The 23,614-nt window shown below is 32.6% G+C and overlaps 4 protein-coding genes across 5 annotated transcripts; 1 reads left to right on the top strand and 3 right to left on the bottom strand.

The window, feature by feature from the left end:
* Positions 1 to 4,562: 4,562 nt before the first annotated feature.
* On the top strand, positions 4,563 to 9,484 carry LOC110658575 (uncharacterized). The gene is made up of 3 exons (XM_021816252.2): positions 4,563 to 5,394; positions 6,826 to 6,954; positions 7,750 to 9,484. Exons 1-3 carry the CDS (start codon positions 4,978 to 4,980, stop codon positions 9,316 to 9,318), a joined length of 2,115 nt encoding a protein of 704 aa, XP_021671944.2. The 5' UTR covers positions 4,563 to 4,977; the 3' UTR covers positions 9,319 to 9,484.
* Positions 9,485 to 9,960: 476 nt separating this feature from the next.
* On the bottom strand, positions 9,961 to 14,191 carry LOC110658577 (OVARIAN TUMOR DOMAIN-containing deubiquitinating enzyme 2; the record flags this gene model as incomplete). Its single annotated transcript, XM_058146218.1, has 8 exons — positions 9,961 to 10,313; positions 10,428 to 10,503; positions 11,038 to 11,121; positions 11,500 to 11,562; positions 11,719 to 11,810; positions 12,714 to 12,822; positions 13,404 to 13,449; positions 13,968 to 14,191. Coding segments are annotated over 8 exons (744 nt in total), but the record flags the coding sequence as incomplete, so codon positions are not given.
* Positions 14,192 to 15,267: 1,076 nt separating this feature from the next.
* Positions 15,268 to 18,688, bottom strand: LOC110658547 (reactive Intermediate Deaminase A, chloroplastic). Its single transcript, XM_021816203.2, has 6 exons — positions 18,417 to 18,688; positions 17,325 to 17,440; positions 16,808 to 16,852; positions 16,578 to 16,651; positions 16,436 to 16,485; positions 15,268 to 15,668 (listed from the first exon to the last, which is right to left on the bottom strand). Exons 1-6 carry the CDS (start codon positions 18,601 to 18,603, stop codon positions 15,571 to 15,573), a joined length of 570 nt encoding a protein of 189 aa, XP_021671895.2. The 5' UTR covers positions 18,604 to 18,688; the 3' UTR covers positions 15,268 to 15,570.
* Positions 18,689 to 20,442: 1,754 nt separating this feature from the next.
* On the bottom strand, positions 20,443 to 22,650 carry LOC110658578 (NEP1-interacting protein 2). 2 transcript variants are annotated; one of them, XM_021816259.2, is made up of 6 exons: positions 22,422 to 22,650; positions 21,907 to 22,038; positions 21,390 to 21,541; positions 21,064 to 21,147; positions 20,803 to 20,967; positions 20,443 to 20,680 (listed from the first exon to the last, which is right to left on the bottom strand). In XM_021816259.2, exons 2-6 carry the CDS (start codon positions 21,986 to 21,988, stop codon positions 20,531 to 20,533), a joined length of 633 nt encoding a protein of 210 aa, XP_021671951.1. In that variant the 5' UTR covers positions 21,989 to 22,038; positions 22,422 to 22,650; the 3' UTR covers positions 20,443 to 20,530. The 2 variants fall into 2 exon arrangements, with proteins under 2 accessions (XP_021671951.1, XP_021671950.1); XM_021816258.2 differs by having other exon boundaries at positions 21,907 to 22,060; positions 22,422 to 22,649.
* Positions 22,651 to 23,614: the final 964 nt, after the last annotated feature.

The following is a 23,614-nucleotide window of genomic DNA, read 5'->3' as shown; positions in this document are numbered from 1 at the left end:
AGGGGTACTATTTTTATTTTTTTTTTTAAATAGGTACCTTTGTATATAATTAAAATATATAAATATAATAAGAAAGAAATAAATATATTATGAATAACAATGGATGAAAGTAAAATTGGAAAAAAATAATTAAAGCTTTCTTGATTGTTTAAAAAAGGTAAATAAAGTGAGAATTTTGTCTTTTTTTTTTTTTTAAAGATACACTTGAAATGAGAATGAGAAAGTAAAAGTAACATTTATGACTTATTTTTCTATTTTGTTTTTACTTTTAATGTAACACCTCAAATTTTTAAATAATTATTTTATGTATAGTTATATAATTGTTGACTGGTTTGGTGGACTCAGGGGGACCATATGATGTTGATAAGATGTAAATATGGAAGATGTGATCTAAAAGTGTTATTTAGATAATTTTGCAGGTTGGGTAGGTACTAAGTATAAGGGAAACTCTACCAGATTTTTGATAAAACTTAAAATGTCCATTGATTTCTTTAAAGTGTTGCTTTAAGTAAATATTGATAAATTTGTGATATAATATTTAGGTAAGCCGGGTCGGTCTTTCTTTTCCGCCTAGCCGCCGTAGTGACCTGTGAAGTGCTGTGAGTAAATATTGATTTTAGCTACAATTTCAATATTATAATATATTCAATGCATGCTTATGCATCATATATAAATATATGTATGTAGCTAAATATTAGGCACATTTTATGTTACATTTTCTTAATTGCAAAAATGGATGTGAATGTTGCATTAGGATAATTTGGATCTGTGTGCGTATGTCGGCATGCATGTAGTGTAGTGTGATGGATATGGGTAGGACGGGCAAATCGGCTTGAACTTGTCTCGCTTGGGGCTTGATCCTTTTTGAGGAAGTCAGGGTAAGTACGCCTTTGAGTTGATCTCGTTAACCCTCGCAATTGGATTTTTAAGCTAAAGTCTGACTCGAGTTGATCTCGCTGGCAGGTTTTTGACTAAGAGAGCTGCGTACGGGATCAACTCCCATATGTTTTTTATTTGATATGATATATGTGTGTGAGAGTGCTCCAAATTATTCTTTGAGCGAATATTACTTGAATTTGGTGAAAATTATTTATCGGTGTTGCATTTCATCCTTAGGCATGCATTAAAATTAGATAGTTATAGAAATTGCTTTTAAAATCAATATCTTACTCTATGAGTCGAACGCTCACTTCTGTTAATCTCATTTTTTCAGGTTACAGGAGAGTTTTTCTTGTGATTAATCTGTCTCCTCCTTCGCAGGTCCATTGGTGCATTGTTTATATTTATTGTTGTTGATTGAAATTTAGAATTCTGCATGTACTAGTGACATTTCATTTAGCTGGGTATGTAAAAGATTAACTATTTAAATTTGTTAACTTATTGATTATGTATGTGTGAACTTATGAATTTATTTGTTTATGTGGATGAGGGAGCTGGGCTCCCAGTGATCACATTATATTGATTGAGGATGTTGTGGGTGAGCTGAGCTCCCCAAATTGTTATATATTGTGATTACAGGTCGGGTGAGTCAAAAACTCCCCATTTTATGGTCTTGGATATGGCTGGACTCTGTCCAGTTGATTTTTTAAAATTAGGCTTAAAACATGGGCTTCATGGATGAGTTATAAATTAGTTAAACTTACTACGGATTTTAGAGGCCTTATGCTCAAAATAATTATATAATCTCATTTTTATAAAAAAATATATTAATAATTAACTAAAATATCCTCGTGGTATCATTGCAATATAAAAAAGTGATGAGAATAGATAAATGTATTGGGAATTATATAATAGATGAGGGTAAAGTTTGAAGAAAAAAAATCAATACTTACTTTCCGACATGGCAAATAAAGTGGAACAAAATGATTTTTTAAAACATCATTTAAAATGGGACGGAGGGGATAATATTTTTAATTCTTTTTAAATAAATACCCTTGTATCTAGGGCTGAGCACAATACGGTTCAAACCGAAAAATCGAACCGAACCGATTCAATTCGGTTCAATCGGTTCGGTTTTAAAAGTTAATCGGTTCGGTTCGGTTTTAATTTATAAAAATTTCAGTTATTTTGGTTCGGTTCGGTTTTGAAGAGAAAAAAAATTAGTTAAACCTAACCGAACTGAATAGTGATTTATATAGTCAAATCGAACTAAATTGAACCGAATCGATTTTTGAATTAATTTATTTTTATGGAAAATTTATGAATTATATTTAATTATATATATATTAATTATTTAATTTCATTGATTAATGGTTATTAGGTTCAAACCAAAGTTAAAATTAGACTAAATAACTTGAAAATCAAGTCTAAATTAAAAAATCAATCAAAAATCAAACTGATCGGTTTAAACCGAACCGAACCGAATTAAAGCGGTTCGGTTTGATTCAGTTTCTAAAATTGACGGTTCGGTTTCTAAAATTAACGGTTCGGTTTTGATAATTTAATTCGGTTTGGTTCGATTCGATTCGGTTCGATTTGAACCGATTGCTCACCCCTACTTGTATCTAACTAAAATACCTAAACATAATAAAGGAGAGATAAATATATTAGGAATAACAATGAACCGGATAAAACAAAAAAAAAAAATTAATGTTTTCTTAATTTTTTAAAAAGGTAAATAAAATGAGATTATTTTTTTTTAATATCACTTGAAATGAGAATGAGAAAGAAAAAGTAACATTTATGACTTATTTTTTCTATTTTGTTTCTACTTTTAATGCTTGGTCATAAATATTAAATAAGGATGACATTGAAACAAAATTTGCCAATAATGGGTTATTTTTGTTATTTAATACCTAGAGTGTATCGTTGTATGTTATTAGTGTTATTAATTTTTTTTATCTTAACACGTGGAGTTGTTCCTTTGAAACACTACAATAAATTAAAAAATAGATAAAAAATCACGCGTCAAATCATTTTAATTGATAATTATTGGCTAATAAAGAGTCAAAAGAATTAAATTTTTAATTAAATTTACCAATTAAAATATAAATTGGTTACTTTTTAAATAAAATTATTTAGTAGATAAAAGCGGTGCAAAAAATTAGCAGCAAATATAAAGACCAATGATAAATATACCAAATATTTTGTAATATCGAATATAATGTATTTAGTAAGTAAAAATAAATGAAAAATAAAAAATAAAATTTTAAAATAACAATAAATATACCGGCTACTTTTTTTAGTTTATAATTACCAATTACTATGAGTTTAATTGGTAAAATAAAAATAAAAAATGAAATTTTTAAATATTAAATTACCTACCATTTTGAATTTAGTAGGTAATTTAAAAAAAAAAAAAATTAAGAATACTAAATAAATATACCAATTACTTTTATGGTTGGTAATTATCAATTATACTGTGTTAAGTAGGTAAATTTTGATAAAGAAGATGAAATTTTAAAATGTCAAATTACCAACTATTTTGATTTTAATAGGTCTAATTAAAAAAAAAAAAAGAAATTTTCAAATGTTAAAACAATATGATTAGTAATTATTGATTATATTGAGTTTAGTAGGCAAAATTAAATTAAAAAAAATATAAAATGTCAAATTACCAACCTAATAGAGATCGATAAATGGTCACTAATTTTCTTACTCCCTACGATATGCCTAAGATAATATCAACTAAATTTTCAACAATTATCTATTAAAATTTTAATCGGTAATTTTACCAACTATAGGTAGAATTTACCTACAATCTAATCAGTGTATTACGTACTGTTAGACAATATTTAATTATTAAATGGAATTACTAACTAAAATTCTTCAAAAATAGTCGGTAATTTTAATCGTTAATTTTTTAATTCCTTATATTAAAATTTCACATCTTTTTTAAGGATATGTGTAAAATTTATAGCTTGATATGTATTAATAAAATCATTATAATTTTTTTAATAAATGTATGTTATACATGTTATATGTATTTTTTTTTTGTAAAAATAAAAAGAAAAACCTAGAGTGAATTATATGTTAATGTTTTTATCTGTATTAATTAAAATTCAAACCACGCGGTAATGAAAGATTACCAATTTCACGTTAAATGTAACATGCATCTTCATATATGAGTCTCCACATTAAATTATCCTGAATAAGCATACTCTATTGTGTCTTGCTTTAGGTTAATCTCCACTCATTATGGTGTGCATGTGTGCTTGCTTTTTTCAATGGCCATTATTATAAGGTAAGGGTAAGGCTGCTGTATATTTGCCCCTATGGTCTCGAATTCAATTCATTCTTTTATTTATTTATAAAAATATAAATTAAAAATTATCCATTCATCTGCCCACAATTATAAATAAAAAATTATTATTTAATCTCTTTATCTTAATAAAAATAAATATTAATTTAAATTTTATTAAATTAAAAAATTAAATAACAAATAAAATAAAATACAAATATAGAAATTAATTAATATATTTTTAAAAATAAAAATATAAAATAATTAATTTTATTAAAAAATAAGAGATTAAATAATAATTTTATATATAAGAAATTATATTTATAGTAATAACTATGATGGTTTTTTTATTTAAATTAAAAAAACTGATAATTTAATATACAAAGATGTACAACGTCTCTCTGCAGAGCATGCGACAGAGCACGCGCAAAGCGCGTTTCTCTTATCCTAAAACGCCGTCGTATAATTGAGGCAGAAACCAAAATCCAGACTTAAGTGAGGAAATACGTTGACTACGTACACAGAGCGTATGAGCGCAGTATATGTATGAATCTCTACCATCTGTGTAGCTCTGTGCGTCGTTTTCTCCGGCAAAAGCCCTGAAGACAACTGCCCCTCTCTCTCTCCCTCTCTCTCTCTCTCTCAACTTGTCCTCATCGCACACGCACTCACACAGGCGCACGCGTCACTGCGAACGAAAAAACAAAACTCTCCCTTTCTTTCTCTCTCTAAAGCGCACAGTTTTCTTTTATTCCTTTTCCTGCTTGCTAAATGGCTGGTTGTCGCAAGCTACAACAATGAAGATTACCGCAAAACCGCATTCCACGGCGACATTTCCAGCCAACTATATTACTTCCAAAGCTCAGAACCCGCAGCCTCATCCAGATCTCAAAACCGCTCTCAAGCCTCGACGTAGGACCCGGAATCCTAGTCTTGTCCGATCGAAGAGAACCAGAACTCCCGTTGGGAGGCGGAGCCGACCAGAGACGCCTTTTCTCAAATGGAAGATCGAAGATAGGGAGAGAAATGCTCGACTTGGAGATGATGACGACGTGCTAGAGGAGAAGCTTGAGAATGGTGCCCGTAAAGGTCGCCGGAAAATCTCGAGGGCGGTGTCTGCAAGGAAGCTGGCAGCTGGATTGTGGCGCTTACAGCTTCCGGAGACTTTGGCCGCCGGCACCGGTGAGAGGAGGAGAGATCGATCAGGGTTTCAGGTGATTGTGTAATTAGTATATTTTTATGTGCAGTTCTTTGTTTGGAAAGATCTATGGGTCATGGGTAATAAATAACAACTCGAGTAAATGCGTGTGGATTTTATAGCTATAGACAGCTATTTGATTAATTACGTATTGAATGTGATCTGATAGATGTTAAAATTGTGTGATTAACATGTTTGGTTCAGGTTCTTGTTGCTTCGTTTTGAAGTTTTAATAGACTAGTGATAATAATGCTGATACACACCTGCTTTAGTGATTGCTGTTATTAATGTTGGTTGTTAAAAGATTAATATGAAAATCATATCATCAAACGAGAAACAATTACCACACAGAATGAAGGTGAAACTTTGTAGACTTGTAGTTTAAGTTTATTTGCACTTTGAAGTCGACTAAAATTGTTATGAAAATGAGATCTTACTGGTTTCTGAAGAAAATCATATAATCAGCACATAGATTTAAATACATGGTTCACTTCCCTAAGATCCATATGTTTGTATCACTAGTCTTAGAATCAATCACATATATTTAGCATGAAGTAAACCTATAAGCACAGTCTAAATGCATACCTTGTTTGTAGAATATTGATGCTCCACTAATTTGTAGAAGAGAGAGTTATCCAAGGAAGACCAAATTCAAGACAAAAAACCATAAGTTGTTTACACCTTTTTCTCTCTTAATCTTTACTTTGGTTTTTGGTTAACAAAGATGCACTAATGCACACACACAAGATAACTTGGCTTTGCATACACACACACATATATATATCCATGTTTGAACCATTGTGTCCTTCCATGTATGTGTCCTGCCATATACTATTGTGTCCTTCCATATGCATGTAACTACATGCAACATAACTACCTTTTGTAGTTACTTAATTTTTTTCCTTTTATTATTATTATCATTTTAATTCTTTGACCAAAGTCAAAGTGTACAAGGAATTGGGTTGACCCTTATGGGTGTACCAAATTCCTTCAGTTTCATTGATCATTATAGACGTGGTCACTTTAATTTTGGAACTTTTCTAAGCTTGGCCATGTTTTCCAATTGAAAGTTGTGGGTCGTTAGAAGATGGTATTATGCTCAACTGTACGCACAGGAATCTATTTTGTTCATATCTGGTATATTTGATACCTGTTAAGGACGTCGATTCAGCTGTTTAATTGACAATCTGAGAAATTGGACGTTCATTGGATTTGGGGTTTCAGAGTTTAGTTAAATTTTAGTTTTGGATGATATTAGGAATCTATTTATTTATATCTTTTATCTGCTCAACTCTTGTTTGAATGACTTCCTGAAACCTCAAGTGTCTACTGGAATCAATATTTTTTTCGATATTTGTTGGTTGGTATTACAGAATCTACATAGCTTTTGATTTTTGTTTTTTGGAGATTTGAGTTTGTCTGTTTGTCTTCTTGTTTATCTCTGCAGCCTGGTGCTGGTCACGTGGGCATCTCATTTATAACTCTTCACAGCGGGAAAGCTAACGGTTCTGAAGTACAGGATCCATCGCAAAGTCCTAGTTCTGTGTCTGGTATGAAGAATAGATTCTTGTGTAAGGTACGTGTGTTCCTAAAGTTCTTTAACTAAATTGTTAGCTGTTATTGGCTTGTTCGATAACGACAATATTGATTGATGCTAACAATAGAACCAATGCAAGACTCTTTTGAAATAATGACAATATTGATTGATGTTAACAATAGAACTGATAAAAAACTCTTTTGATTATCTCACTTTTGGGGCATATGAATTGCGATAAATGTGGGACTCCATTTGGATGATTTTTGTTTTGAAGAATTGATATTATGCAACCTTAACTATCATCTAGCTTATAGGTTATGATCAGGCATCTTATTCCCAATGGAAGACTAGAATGCAAAGTTAATGCAGTGTTTATTTAGCAATTTTCCACCCTGGAAATTTCAATATCATAGTAAATGTGCACACATTTGGTTGCATGCAAATGTACTGGATATACATGTACATATTTACACACACAGCATTTATCTGGACAAAGAGGATTATTAATAAAAATCTAGATAATTCAGATAGAAGAATACATTTGCTGCTTACCAAATGATTTAAGCATTACAATCAATATGGCAAAAAATTTGACTAATTTGGTCAATTTTGTCTAGATTCGAAAGGGAATATCATCAATCGCTAGATCAAGGGGGGAACATAAGGAACAATCACAAATCATTTTTACCTGTGAAATCTTGAAAGCATAGCATTTAATGCTTCTTTCTCTGCTTTTCTGTTTTCATTATTTGTAGTTTCAGGCAAATCATATATGTGGACCATTAACTTTTATGTTTGCTATTCTAATTCCGCACCTGCTGTCCTCTGTTTTAGCTTGAACCTTCCTTTCAGTTTTCCAACTCAGCAATGGAGAGCGCAACTAAGTGGGACCCTGTCTGCTTGGAAACATTAGATGAGGCTCGACAGATTTACAGCCACATGAAGCGTCTTGATCAACAAGTTACTGCTGTATCAGTAGTTTCTGCACTTGAAGCTGAGCTAGAGCAGGCCCGTACACGCATTCAGGAGCTTGAGGCTGAGCGCCGATCCTCAAAAAAGAAACTGGAGCACTTTTTGAACAAAGTCAGTGAAGAAAAAGCTGCTTGGAGGAGCAGAGAGCATGAGAAAATTCGTGCATTTATTGGTGACATTAAAGCTGATTTGAACCGCGAAAGGAAAAATCGCCAAAGGTTGGAAATTGTAAATTCCAAATTGGTTAATGAGCTGGCTGATGCGAAGGTTTCGGCAAAGCGATTTATGCTGGATTATGAAAAAGAAAGAAAGGCCAGAGAATTGGTTGAGGAAGTATGCGATGAGCTTGCTAAGGAAATTGGAGAGGACAAGGCTGAAGTTGAAGCATTAAAGAGAGAATCATTGAAACTGCGGGAGGAAGTGGATGAGGAAAGGAAGATGTTGCAGATGGCTGAGGTATGGCGTGAAGAGCGTGTTCAAATGAAGCTGGTTGATGCAAAGGTGGCACTTGAAGAGAAGTATTCTCAAATGAACAAGCTTGTAGCAGATTTAGAAAATTTTCTAAGATCTAGAGGTGCAGCCCCAGATTTGAAGGAAATGAGAGAAGCAGAATCACTTATACATGCTGCTGCCTCTGTTAGCATTCAGGACATAAAGGACTTCACATATGTGTCACCTAACCCAGATGATATTTTCTCTGTTTTTGAAGAAGTTAATTCTGGTGAACCTAATGAGAGGGAGATTGAGCAATGTGTTGCTTACAGTCCTGCCAGCCACGCCTCAAAAATTCATACCGTGAGTCCTGAAGTGAACATGATAAACAAGGATGGCAGCCATAAGCATTCTGATGTATTTGTTGACCAGAATGGCGATATAGAAGATGATGAGAGTGGGTGGGAAACTGTGAGCCATCTTGAGGATCAAGGGTCAAGTTACTCACCAGAAGGGAGTGTCCCATCTTTCAACAAGAATCCCCGGGATAGCAATGTCTCAGGGAGTGGAACAGAATGGGAAGATAATACATTTGATGAAACCCCATTTACTGAAATCAGCGAACTCTGTTCTGTGCCAACAAGACAGCCAAAGAAGGTTTCATCCATTGTGAAGCTATGGAGATCGTGCCCAAACAATGGGGATAACTGCAAAATAATCTCAGTAGATGGGATGAACAGTAGGCCTTCTAACAGAACGAAATCTAATGGGGGCATTATGTCTCCTGATAGAGGGTCAGCTAAAGGTGTACTCAGCCCAGATTTTGTTGGGCAGTGGAGTTCACCTGACTCAGGTAACCCTCACATAGGTCGAGGAATGAAAGGTTGTATTGAATGGCCACGTGGAGCGCAGAAGAACAGCTTGAAAGCAAAGCTTATGGAGGCAAGGATGGAGAGCCAGAAAGTCCAATTGCGCCATGTTCTTAAACAGAAGATCTAGATGTAGTAATTGCAGAGAAAGCCAGATGGAAATAAGTAGTGTCATATCCGACCATGCAGGAGGTAGCTCTTTTTCTTGATGTAAATGCTCAAAAAGGATAAAAATGTATCATCGGCTTCATGGACTGAAGCCCCATTTGGTATACATGTAATGCTTTTTGGCTAAATGCATTTAGAGGAAATTGCATATTTATGGAGTCTGCGGAATGCTTATGCTTTTTGTCCTAGGGGACCATTTCTTTGGCTGTTGACAAGGGAGTGCATGTTAGTTAAGATTAGTTTCCCAAGTACGATAGTAGTTGTACTCCCACCTTCTCACTTTTCTACAAAGTAAAGCACTTATGAAAAGTCCCAACAGTATGGTCTTCATCCTATCAATGAGTCAAAACTATTTAATTAGGTGTTTTCAGACAATAGGTACTATAATTAATTAATTAATGGCCGCCTCCAATTATAATGATCAATATGGATGAAGCTAGACCATATATCTAAGTGGTTAACCTATAAAAATGAATTAACTAGTTAATTATAAGATATATTATGTTGGTTAGCCTTGTGGTGCAAACTTTGCTGCTCCCTGCTGAATATTAGTTTTAATGAAACAAAATTAAACTTAATTTATAAATAAGACCACTCATCAAAATTAATTAATTCCATCAATGAGATTCAGAATCAGGGTTCTTAATTTCAACATATCTCACAATAGAGAGATCAACCAATCAAATTAACAATTGAAAAAAATGCTACTGGTTGCCAAATTCATGAATTGTTCTAAATTGAATCAGTAACAGAAAGATCAATTTGTCTTGTTTGATGCATGCAAACCAATAGACAACGGCGTCTGAAAGAATCCAGGTAATTTACTGACTGAATGGTACAAGAACCAAATGAGCTCACAGAAACAAAATTTATCATCAGTCTTGAATTGTTTTCCTCGCAAATTTTATCATCTATATTCTTGGAAGTTGACGTGGCCTGTGGCTTGTGCATGCTCGACTGCCGCCCATACATTCACATAAAATGACAACATAAAAGGATTGAGAAAATCATTGTCAGGCCGAACAAAGAAAGAGAGTTAAAAGCCAGAATATTTATATCAAGAGAACCGACCTTCTGACCAACTACTCCAATTTGGCATACTCCACAGCGCAAACTGAAGTTGGAAGTGTCCGTGTAAATTCTTTTCCTGTAAGTGATCAGGGTGAAATAATAATTGTGGAAGTTGAAGTTAAGCTATACCATGTTCATTGACATGCAAACTCTAGTGCAAAGGAAACTAGGTATAGTATGCTTGAATGTGACAAGTAAAATGTCCTCAACATAGTGCTATAGAATGGGCACGTATCTTGAAAAAACAGAGTAGCATATGATAAGAAGTCCAATATCTAATGTGAACTAAATGCAAATTGCATGAGGACTGACAAAATCTAAATTGCAAAACTTTCTCGAGATGCAACGAATGACAAATAAGTTTCTAATATGTTATTAGTTAAGAATGCCAAAATGGTGTACACTCGACAGCTACCAAGCTTGCACCTCTAGAATCTTTGGACTTTGGCTAAATGACACATCAAGTGTCACATAATCCAGATTTAAGTGATATTCTATTGCTTAGACCAGTGTGCTGAATATTCATACTTATATTTAACCCCTTCATATGAATTTTCCTGTGTGCTTGTAGTCCTATAAACTTTAAGCCCAAAGAAGAGAAAGCAACCACCTCAGCTGGTCCAATTGTTCTATCATTTTGTACAGCAAATATGGTCTGATCAAATTCCTCCAGAGCTCCCTCAAATGGAGATATCTATCAAATTAAATACAATGAAGGCATCCATAAGTAGAATAACAAAACAGTAAACAATTGATGGGTGCACAACAGAAAGAATTTAATACCATATGGCCAGTCAATAAAAACCAGTTATTACTAACAAATGCTGCATATCATGAGCTCACTTCCACATTATGGAGATGATAACACGTAATAATTTGAAGAAATTATCCAACACAGCAAATTAATCTGTCTAGGCTACAGGTGCAGTATTTAATTAGAAAATCCTTTTGCAAAGGGCACACATGCAATTTCTACAGATATTTCATTATTTCTTCCTTAATTAGGCCTCTGATTTGATGAAGAGAAATAAAAATAGAGTACAAAAATGAAATTGAGAACAAAACACCATACAGCCAAAGCATCATAATGAAGTCCATCATAAATCAACATCTCCCTCTCAGTGTACTTATTGTCCTGTCAAATAGCAACCAAATGGGAACAGACAAGCAGCAGCAGCAGCAACATAAAGAGAGAAGAGAGAGAGAGGGAGGGAGAGAAAGAACAAAAGAAACATTTAGTGACATAACTTGGAATGACCTTGATATAAAGAGAACCACTACTAGTGCTGACCTGACCATACAAATCATATCGTATTGTTTGGATATCATATGCAGCAATTTCACACCCATAATAATCAGCTAATATTGAAATCTCAATGGCACCTTAAAACATCACATACAGAAAATCAGTAGCACAATACAGTTAACATTCCTGCTTGCCAAAAAAGGATAAGAATGCTTGAATATTTACATTGAAGCAGATATTTACGTAAATCTTATCAAATAGAATGAGAAAATGTCTAGTAGAAGCCAAGACAACATCCTAGATCCAGCAATTTCCTAATACTACTGAAGTTTAGACTATGTAAGACTCAAATTTCATTAATCTACTTTCACAAGAAATTCGACATTCGTGAAGACAGCATAAAACATGATTTTTCAAGTTATGCCTAACGTTTTCACCAGTTAGGCAGAGAAAAGAAGAGATGAGAAAATAATTTGGTCCAATCTAACATGAGAGAAGTTTATGCCCAAACAGATGAAGCTTCTAGCTCCTAAAAGGTATCTATAGCTAGCAGGAGCCAAACTCAAGGGCTTTAATGACTGAGCAATTAAAGGTACAAATACATAAACTAGCATGGTAAAATAAGTACTAAAAACTCATTTTTAGTCTTTTTCAGTTTAAGCATTTTTAAAGAAGAAAATTTTCAAATATCTATAGAAGCATCCTAAATACACCACAATAACTACTTTCTAGCATCTTGACTCTAGCACTGTAGTTTAGCTGACAATAAAACAGCCATCTTTTTCTAGGCCTTAAAGGAAAATATTGTTGCTTGTCATAGGCAACACTGAAAAAAGTTCATATTCTAAATATTGAAGTAATTTTGTTCACTGAAAAGGAACATTTTCAGCAGACGTAGCTGCTGCTTAGAATAAATTTTGTAGATAATAAATTTCATGTTCTTAACACTTAACAGTCCCCAATTCCAGACTAGTTTTGGTAATTTGACATCTACATAACAAAGCATGGACTTGATAGCAGAGAAAATAAGTTTAGCATACCTCCCCACTTCTCTAAGTCAAGAATCCAAGCACAATATTCCTCATTTGGTTTTCCAAGAAATGCTTCATTATATTTTGCTGGATCACTTGCCACTGTTGCAGCTATAACCTTAAAAGAAAAATGTTGATAGCAACGAACATCAAGAAACAAGATAGAAAAGACAATATGCGTATGCAGCTGGGAGTAAAAATGGAAATATGATTTGTCCTCTGCAGACAAGATTTACTTTCTTGTCATGTTCTTGCAATTAAAATTAATTTTCCCTCCGCTTTTGTTCATTATACAGTAGCAAGTTAAATTCAAAATTCTCTGAATATGCTTGCAACAAATAAAATTTGATAGCCAATAGTTGATAAGAATACAATAAGTGTGGCACAAGTGGGCATTAAATCATTCCAAGCGATTCTTACGATTGTTTATCTTAGCCAGATTAGTTTCAAAAGAAAAAAAAAAAACTAAAATAGTTGAAAATTCCAAATTGCAGTAAAAATGTAAAATAACATGCAACATAATTTATTTTTTCCTTTTCTTTATAGAAACTGACAGGACACCATTTTCAATTCATTTCCAACTAGAGGAAAGTTCACCCAATAACCAAACTATAGGAAAATTGGGATACTAGTCCATTGTGGTTGTGGATAAAGGAAAATTTGTAATAATTACATTTAAGTCACAAGATAAATGAGAACCTGTCTCAACTCAAGACCTTTGTTTTTGTCATGATACATAACATACCTGCAAAATTCAATAAAAAAATAAAACAAAATTAAGGTCTGGAACTTAATCTCTGTCAAGAAACCACTCTACATAAAAGTTTAAACTTGTAGAGTTCCACAAGCAATATTACAACAACTGAACAGAAAAAAAGGAACAACTGAACAGAAAAAAAGGAAAAAATAGAGAAAGTAGAGTTCCACAAGCAAAGCAACCCAGACTTATAATAATAACAATAAAAAAAGAGGACTTGAAAAAAATTGTTTTTATAATGACTTCAAGCCCACACTAAGAAAAAAATGTATTTATCATTAAAATTATAAATTGTAACATCTACTAGCGAGTGCATTAAATAAATCTTCATGAATGTAAAAGAGTGCATTAAAATGCATATTTGCCCACATTGAAAAAACTGTTGAAATTAAAAAAAAAAATTGAGAAAAGATAAATGGGGGATGAAACTTGCAGATCTGGTATGCTCACCAAGAAAAAGTTTTAAGGCAAGAACAAATAAACAAACATGAGTCAAGAAATCATACACTGCTACTTTTTCTGGAAAAGAAAACGTTATTAGTAGGTGAGAGACCGTGAGATAAGAGAGAAGAGCTTTAGGTTTGTCGGTTTTGGCTGTTTTGGGTATTGGAATAAAGGCGTGTGTAACTGGCGAGTTTTTTATGCTTCCATTTTGAAGGGTGGCCGAAAGCTGAAAGTTTTTAACTTCCACTGTGGCGTGGTGTTTGTGGATGCTTTGCCGCTCTCCCAGTCAGTTTCTCTGGAAAGGACTGCAGCTGGGTGTAAAGCTGGCATCACCAATTTGTAGTTTGATTTGAGTCTCAGTGAATTGTGTGATTGGATTTTAATGGGGTCCAAGTAAGTTTTGACCAGGGGCTGATGCTTGGAGTTTTGAGGGCGAAAGCTTATCTAGCAACAACTGCATCTGGTTGGATACCTAAGCATTGCTTAGGATTTAGAGAAACTAAATCCCCAATTGGAAAGGATTTACTTCATCTCAACCACCCTAACAAGTTTGTTCCTTTATTATTATTTTTTTTTAATAACTGAAATTTCTTCATTGAATTGGCAATGATAATCGAAACAGAATTAATGAATCCAAAAATCCAAATCAAATCTTGATTTGATTTTTTTCAATTAAAATGCTCATCCTTTGCCAATGTTAGTAATAGGTGAAGCAAAATTTCAATCTGATGTAAATTTAAACGGAGTGGACAATTGGCGTTCAACAGATTGCATCCTGCAACTCTAATTTTGAAAATTATAATGAAATTAAACCTCTTGCGTGATAACGACCAGTGTGCTATTTTCCTTCGTAGAGTCCTTTGCATATGAATAAAAATAAAAAGGCATAATGTTAAATTTAGTCTTTATACTCCAATTTAGTTTTTTTTTTTCTTTTTCAATTCAAATAAAAAATTTCAATTTAAATTTAATTAATTCAAAAATTAAATTTTATAAGTAAAATTTCCTAATTTTTTTATTTAAATTAAAAATTAAAAAACTTAATTTCTTAAATTTTAAAATAAATTTTTTAATTTTTAGACTAAATTAATACTTTTGTACTAAATTAAATAAAAAGTTAAAAATAAATTAAATTAACCTTTCCTAATAGTACATCAGTGTAATTAAGCTTTTAGCAAAAAATAAAACATCTTCGGCAGAACGCCAACAAATTGAGATTTTGAGATTTGCTTATTGATTGTGTTTTGAGAAAGAAATACTTCCATAAAACCTAATCCACCATATGAACTAACCATTCATATTATATATCATATATATTATTCAAACTATCATCTAAAATTATTAAATGGTTGTTCTTAAAAATTCAAATTGCACTAAGAAAGTCTATTAGCATAGGCTGATAACACCACTACAACAAAATTTTAATAAAAATTTTAGCATCCTCAAATTTTGTCCATTCCCAATTCCCCAATTGTATTGGGGCTTATCCCTTGCTCTAAATGATGTCCACTATTAGTGTCGCACCAGACAAAGCAACATTTGAGAAAAGCAAGACAAAAGCAGACCACAATTATCATGGTCAGTTCACCCCCATCCCACCTTGTTAACTTTCGCACTTTCTGAAGTTGGCCAAGTCCCTAAATGATGAGGCCCGAGTTCAAGTTTTCAGGGAAGTTCAGCAATGCACTCAATTTCAATCTTTGCATCCAATGGCAATGCTGCTACCTGATATGTTGAACGAGCAGGAAATGGAGCAGGAAAGTCTGCAACATAAACCATATTGCAAGTTTGTTAAAATAATATCAGTGATACCAAACATTCAATGTACTCCCTCTTTCATAGAACTGGATAAAACACCGCTTTTTTTCCATCAGAAATAAACAGAGCCTCAAGAAACTTAAATTTTTTTCAATAAACAAATATCATCATTCAAAATTCGCTATTCCAGAATAAGTTTGGCTCTAGGCCTCAATCAGCCTATCCTGCTAGAAAATTAAAAACACATGCCCATAGTAAATCAACATATAAAAATTCTTTCATGGGTATAATACATGAAAACAAGAATCAGCCAAAAATGATATCTTTTGCTGTTTCATGTAGTCAATTAACATGTGACATCTCAATAACTCATATTAAAAAACAAGCAGTTTTCTAAAATTATCCAAAAATCTTAGACTATATGAAGATTCATCAACTAGCATGTGTGGAAAGCATTCTGATGTCCAGCCTAGACTTGCACTAGGTTGTACACTGGTTTTAGAAATGTCCTAAATATCTTTTTGTTGATTACGCCAATGCAATGTTGCAGCAACTAGCATATGTGGAAAGCATTCTGGTGTCCAGCCTGGATATGCACTAGGTTATTTGTTAGTTTTATGTAGCAAAGTATAATATTTTTGTCTTTTTTGTTGATTATGCCAATGCAATGTTAGCATGATAGATCTTGACAAACTAACTGGAAACCTATTTGTTAATTTATATGCTAAACACATGCAATCCAAAAAGAAAAAAAAAATTCAAAAAAACTCACATTTTGCATAGATCTCATTCACTTTTTTGAAATCTTTCAGGTCAGCCAACCTGCACAAAACAACATATGAAAAGAAGAAAAGAGCTCATTCTCCTCCCAATTTACAGTATCAACAGAAATGTTGCAAAGCAGTGATTTTTACATGATTGTTGTCTTTACAACGAATGAATGGTCAGCACCACTAGCTTTTAGTATTTCACCCATATTTTTGAGCACCTGTAAATTTCATAAACACAAATACATCAATTATCAACAAGTTGTAAAGCTCAAAAACTAAAAACCTACCAGTAGCACATTTGTGCTTTGGCTAAGCTCAATCAATGTAATAAAGCCAAAGTAAAATGTAAGGCTAGTCAAGATTTGCTTGTGTACCTGTTCCGTCTGATCCTCAACACTATCTGAGATGAACTTCCCAGTCTGAATTAGAGTATCATAGATGTATAATCAGTACAACATGGAAAGGGATTCTAATAAATAGAGGAGGATAAATTACTTGTTCAAGCATTAGCATGGTGTTACATTTAGATCTGGCCATAAGCCAGTTTGGAATGGAAACTGGTCTGGAACCATTCAAAACCGGATTGACCAAAACCATTATTACTGGAATCAGATGGTTCGATTCTGGACCAAATCGGATTTTTTAAAACAAATAAAATTTTGTAAAAAATATCAACACTGTTGGATTTGACCAAAACTGGAACTGGACCCAGGGGTAACCCTTAAGAGCCGATTCTGGTCCCCCGGAACCTCTGGTTCAGGCCCAAAACCGGCCCTTGGCCAGCCCTATTTACATGTACATGAAAGTGGAGAGACTAAGAAAAAAGAATAAAAGAACAAAGATACATGGAATGTTGTGTCATGCAAGTCTTCAAATGATAATGGTATGTACCTCCGGAATAAGACCTAGAACACCAGAAACAAATATAAGGTTGTTGACTTTGATTGCTTGAGAATATGGTCCCAATGCTGCTGGAGCCTTGTCTGTCTTAACAGCCTCCTTTTTAGCTGGAATAAGTATTTATTTACCAATGTTAGGCATCAAAATAATCAGAGCCCAAAGAACACAAATTTTTTTCTAATGAGATGCACATGCATGCACGCACCATTGTTAGAGATAACAGTCAGCAGATCTACATCCTTTTAATGAAATATTACTTGCCCCTAACATGTGCTCTAGGTTAATCTTTTATTATTCATTTCTATCAACCCACTTCTTATTTCTCCTCATTTCTTTGACCTATAGCTTTTCCTTTATCCCTCTTTCTAGAGATTGATAAAATTTCCCCTTCTAATTTTTTCATTACATCTTCAAATCTACAATTAATAAGTCTTAACCCATAATTGATCACACAGCTTGACATTATACTTAAAAAAAAGCATCAAACTATTTCAGCCGTTAATACAGTTTTCTCAATGATTATATATATATTTATAATGAATCAAAACACCCAAAAAAAAAAAAAAAATCAAAGTTCAAAAGTTCAGTTAACTTGCATTTTGCTCATATCATCAAGGCAGCAGCCATAAGCAAATCAAGACATCTACACGCTGTTACGATAGTTTGCAGAATCAGAAGAGCAATGCTTTTTAGATCTTAAAATCAGATTATAAAAACAAAAGAAAACAGAACTAAGCTGTCGAAGTTTTCAAGAATTCCATTCGGATGCAACATACATTTCTCCAATTCTTCTTCTGGGATGAAGTATGCCGCATACATTTCAATAACGAGAACAACACCGATTTAATCAGAAAAGTCCAGGCTTTTCCACAATGTCCGTTAGTCATACATCTATCTACTTATTTTTAGACCAAATTGTGCATAACAATATCGAATGCCCTAAGATAAACCACAAAACGTCAAAATTTTGATATTATTCAGTCACATTTCAAGTTATCAAATCATTTGTAGATCAATTTCTACCACTCAAATTCCCAAAAATTGCACAATCGAAACCGAACAGATAAAAAGCAAGAAAGTTACAACAAGTGGTGGCAGTGCTTAATGAAGCGAGGGGCGGAGCAAAAGATCGGTTGGAAGAAGAGTTCCAGAGGCTTGTGCCGACGACTGAAGCCCATCCGAAGCCGCCGATGGCCAACGGAGACCGAGGACGAAGTGCGCCAGCCTTCATCATAGGGACATGGAAGGGTTTCAAAGCATACCACGCCATTGTTTCTCTCTCGATTCTTCTGATTTCTTATCAGAGGTTGCAGTTGAGCGGGATAGTGTGATACTGCTGATATGGAGAAATCGCAGTGGGTACCTAGAAATTTTGTCAGCAAACTTGTGGGTTTTTGGTCCTTTTACTGTTTTTCCAATTCTGTCGTTTTCCGCCATTGGTTTTTTGGGATTTAAAAAAAAAACTAAAAATTATAATAATAACAAAATAAATTACTATTTAATTTATGTATGTTAATAACATTAATTATTTGATATATTTAAAAAAATATACTATTTTACTCATATATCTTAATGTTGGTAAATTATTTAACTTTTTTATTAATTAATATTGATCATATTATTATTTAATTTTTTTATTTTAATTAAATTAATTAGATAGTCTCTATATCTTAAAAAAATATATTAATTAATTTTTATTATTTAACTTCGTTAATTATATAGCCTCATGATTATTTTTTATATTTATATTACCTTAATCATTTTTCTTTATTTCTCTTTTGTCTTTCTTATTTCTCTATTTCTTTATATTCTTTTTTTTATACATTTGCACTTCTTTTCCTTCATTCTCTTTTTCTTTGTATCCGTTGATAAAAATAATATAAACTATTTAATTAGTTTCCTTAAATTTTTAAATAATTAAAAAAAATTATTTTCTACTAAAAAAAACTTAAAAATGATGTTCAAAAAATTAAAAATTTAATAAAAAATATAAACTCATATTTAATCTTTATATAGTAAAATTTTTATTTTATTCAATAATATAATTTTTAAAATATAATATTTTTCAAAATATATGAATCAACTAATTAGTTTCACTAAAATAGAGAAAATAAATAATAGTATTTTTAAAAAATATACGGATTAACTAATTAATTTTTTTAAAATAAAAAAATTAAATAATAATTTGAATAATATGAGTAACAGAAAATTTGACGAGAGATTAAATAATTTAACAGAAGTAAAATATAATAAATAAATAATATATTTTTTAAAATATAAGAATCGAATAATTAATTTTGATAAAATATAAAGACTAAAATATAAATTTTTTCTAATAACAATGATAATACTTTTCTTTTTTTTTTATAATTGGACCATAAATTAAAAATTTTAACAATTACACAATATAATTTATACATCAATGTACTTTTTTTTTTTTTTGGCTGGTCAATGTAATTGCACTCTCCTGTTATTGGCACCTTAATGAATGGTGGAATAGCTAAGCTGGCTCTGTCTTTAAAAAAAATAATAAATAAATAAATAAAAACCATATTCTCTCAAAGGTTGAACGTTGTCGATTTTCTTTGAACATAGTCCTTTCCGTCAGACATAAAATAAGCCATTCCACCCTCAATCATAGCTAACATTTACGTTTTGGTTCCCTTCTTTGCCTCATCTCTTCACCGGCGTCTAGCCTCACTACTCTTCTCTCTGTTTGACACACATCAACGTCGAGCCACATCGCCCTTCCTTCGAAACTCGTAGACGGCAAGTTGACCTCCATTTCCTTCGCATTGTTCACTTGCACGCTATCCCTTTCATCTCCATCAATACACACGGTCATATCAACTCCTCTGTTTCCATATACCTTCAACTCTCTCCACCCATAGAGACCATTCCACGTACCACCACAACGATTTCCACTACTTCCTTTGTCTCAATGACACTGATTACAACATCCCCTTCCTCACGAACACCACCCATTCGACCCACCCATCATCCATTAATTTAATCAAGATTTAAATTGGGAATGATTTGGGGATTAAGGCAGCTGATGTGGCTCTTCTATTAGTGATAAACGATTTAATTAACGACAGGATGTGAGCAATTTTATAATTTACAATACATATTGTAAGTATATTTTATAAATTTTCTCCTCATAATTCATTTGTGAGTCAAAACTCAAAACCAATGTTCTACATCTGGAATATATGAGTGTCATCGCAAACATAATTTCTACACATTGGGCAAGACCCATTTCTAGACAGCCATTTATCTAGGCAGTCCATATGAAACAAATGCCCACAATGGGGAAGCTTCCTCATCGAGTCTCCTCCATTGAAATCCTGCACAAAAATGAAAATAAATGTTATCATTTGCAGGCTTTAATTTTAAATAAAGAGAATTAAATACATCAAATTAAAAAAAAAAAAAAGCAATTCAATAATTAAGAAGTCTATTTCTGTACCTGCAAGCAAATGGAACAACAGAATTGGTGGATTTGATCAAAGTTGTGAGTGGATTGGAATGTGAGTTGAGGAAGCTTTTGAATGCAATTCTTGGACAACCCTCTATTTCCACTGGTGTCATAGATGTCTGAAACTTCTCTGTAAGTGGTTTCCAGCCCACTGATCTGAAAGGTAAATTATAAAAGCCTAATTAAGAACTCTTTGTGTATTTACTAGTTAGCTACCATTAATTGCCACTATAAATGAGTAAGTGTACTTACTTGCCATTGATAAGCTTTTAGCACTGCTGGACTTACCCATTCCATGAAGACCTTCCCATTCATCAAGCTGCAAAATAGAGCAAGCTGCAAATACCAATATTATTATTTGGACTTTACATTAAATTAAAAACCTCTCAATAGATGGTACAATTTAATAAGAAATAGCTTCATCATTTGAGTGTTAATTGATAAAGAAAATATAATAAATTGAAATATCAACAGTCCCTTCCATTTAAATATTCTCTGATGTTATTGATCTTGAGAGGAATGTGGGATTAGTGTTTTATTCCAAGTTAATTAATTATGTTTGCAGTTCTATATGTTACCTTGGACAATGGCTCCCCATCAGCAACGGATTCAAGCAATTGAACGGCAGTGATAGCACCTGCCACAGCACCTATTCCAGACCCACGAAGAAACCCAGTTTCTGTTGTCTGCCCTTTCATGGCTCCTATCACTGTGCCCACTGCAGCTCCTCCTATATAAAAACAGTAATTACCAAAGAAGTCTGATTAGTATAATTCAACGGAAAAGTACAACTGAGGACATAGGGAAATGGAATGATGAAAAATAAATTATTCCTGTAACAATCTATGGCTGTATATATAGAGTCTATTGCATGCAAATAAGTAGAGAACACTAATCAATGCTCGCACTCTACGGGATTGGACGGTGATACCTCTCACTATATAGTATTGATATTCTTCTAGATGCTTTATCATCAATGAATACCATACCTAACTAAATTTGGCATCTTCATCTTGGTTTTCAGGGTGAGGGTGGGTTTTAGGTATATAAGAGCAGAAAAGACAATGAATGTAAAGAGAGAGAGAGAACATGTACCTAATGCAAGGATGCAAGTGAAAGTAGCAAAGACAGCTTTCTTCATCACTCTAACAAAAAAACCAGTTGCAAAACCCTCCATTGCTCCAAGAACCCAAAAAGTAATAGCCTCTTGACACCTCAGTGTGAAACCTTTGTCATACCAGAAAACCACCTATTTTATAGCAAGGCAATGCAAGATTTTATAGCAAGCAAGCAATTTGGCATTTAAGGAGGGCTGCCCCATTGCATGCATATATATATATATATATATAGAGAGAGAGAGAGAGAGAGAGAGAGAGAGAGAGAGAGAGATGAATTATAGGAAAATGATAATGCTGGATATCCTACACCTAGAGAGACTTAAAGAGTGCCAACTCTTGACATATCAAGAAAAGAAGAAAATGAAGAAACCCAATTGTCAATTGGGCAAATGCTATCTCTTGTCAATAAATAGGTCTAGCTCATTTATTGACATGCCATATCTGTTAGGGCTAATAATCCACTACAGCATATCCACAGCCATATATGTATACCTCTCTTTCTCTAGCATAACACTGTCACTTGATGATAGAATGCATGCTATTTCCCATCTGATAATAAAGGCTGTGCTGGCTGGAAGAGCTGCAACAAAAGGAAAGGTCACCAATGGCAGCAACTAGCACACAGAGAGAGAACGAGGGAGGAGAGTAAATGTTAAAAACCAGGTGCTGTGGGATAGTTGGTTAGTGCTTCCGTGGGCTGGCAAATCTTGAATTATGGACATGGCATTAACACATTCTTGCATAAGATCTGGGAAATATGGACATTAAGTGTTAAGATAGGGCAGGTGGTCCTCACATTGCATTAATGAGTAGCAAGCAAGCAAGGAGAGTAGCTAGGTCTCCCGTCACTCTCTGCTTTTTTGCATCTCCTTTTGAATACTTATCCAAAACAAATTAGTTATTCCAATATTAATTGTCATTATTTCAGTTTTAATGCTTTGTCCATATGTCTACAAGAAGCAGCATTGTTCTTTGTGTGAAAGCAAGCTACTAGGCTATTCTTTCTTTATATATAAGATACATACGTAGAATAGCTGAAGCTATTTCTTTTTAATATGGGATGTGAAGTGTGCTTATGTACATGTTTTGTAGAAATAAGGATTCTATTAAAATAATTATTATTTTAACCGTAATCTATTCTTGTTATTAATTCATATATGAGTTTTTTCATTAATATCTCATAGGAGGATTCGAATCATTTGTATTTTATAAATGAATTTTTATTAAAAATTATTATTTATAAATGAATTATTGTATTTAATATTTAATTATATTGAATTTAAAGTTATACCCTTGTTGATTTATAATTTATTTATATGTAAATTCTATTTTTTTATAGAATTTAATTCAAATTTATTGATAATTTCATAACATTAAATATATAAATCATTGTTCTGAAAAATTTGTGAATTCCATATACAAAATTTCATAAATTTAAATACATAATTTATTTAGCTTTATACATTGTGTCAAGAATACATTTCATTAGTCTTCGATATTATATTATTTTTAATATTTTAAAAAATTTTAAAAGAGATAAAATTATAAAGATTTACGAAATAGTACCTTACATGAAGTATGAAAATTATGTATCAGCATAAAATTTAGAGATGATCATATGTTTTTAATTGAAAAAGAATAAATTTTGTGTGATATGTGAAAGAGAAAATGTCCAACATCACTTG

Source organism: Hevea brasiliensis, chromosome 4 (assembly GCF_030052815.1).
Source record: "Hevea brasiliensis isolate MT/VB/25A 57/8 chromosome 4, ASM3005281v1, whole genome shotgun sequence".
In the NCBI taxonomy this organism is placed as follows: domain Eukaryota; kingdom Viridiplantae; phylum Streptophyta; class Magnoliopsida; order Malpighiales; family Euphorbiaceae; genus Hevea; species Hevea brasiliensis.
The sequence above is the reverse complement of the archived record's forward strand: the minus strand, read 5'-3'. Positions and strand labels throughout refer to the sequence as shown.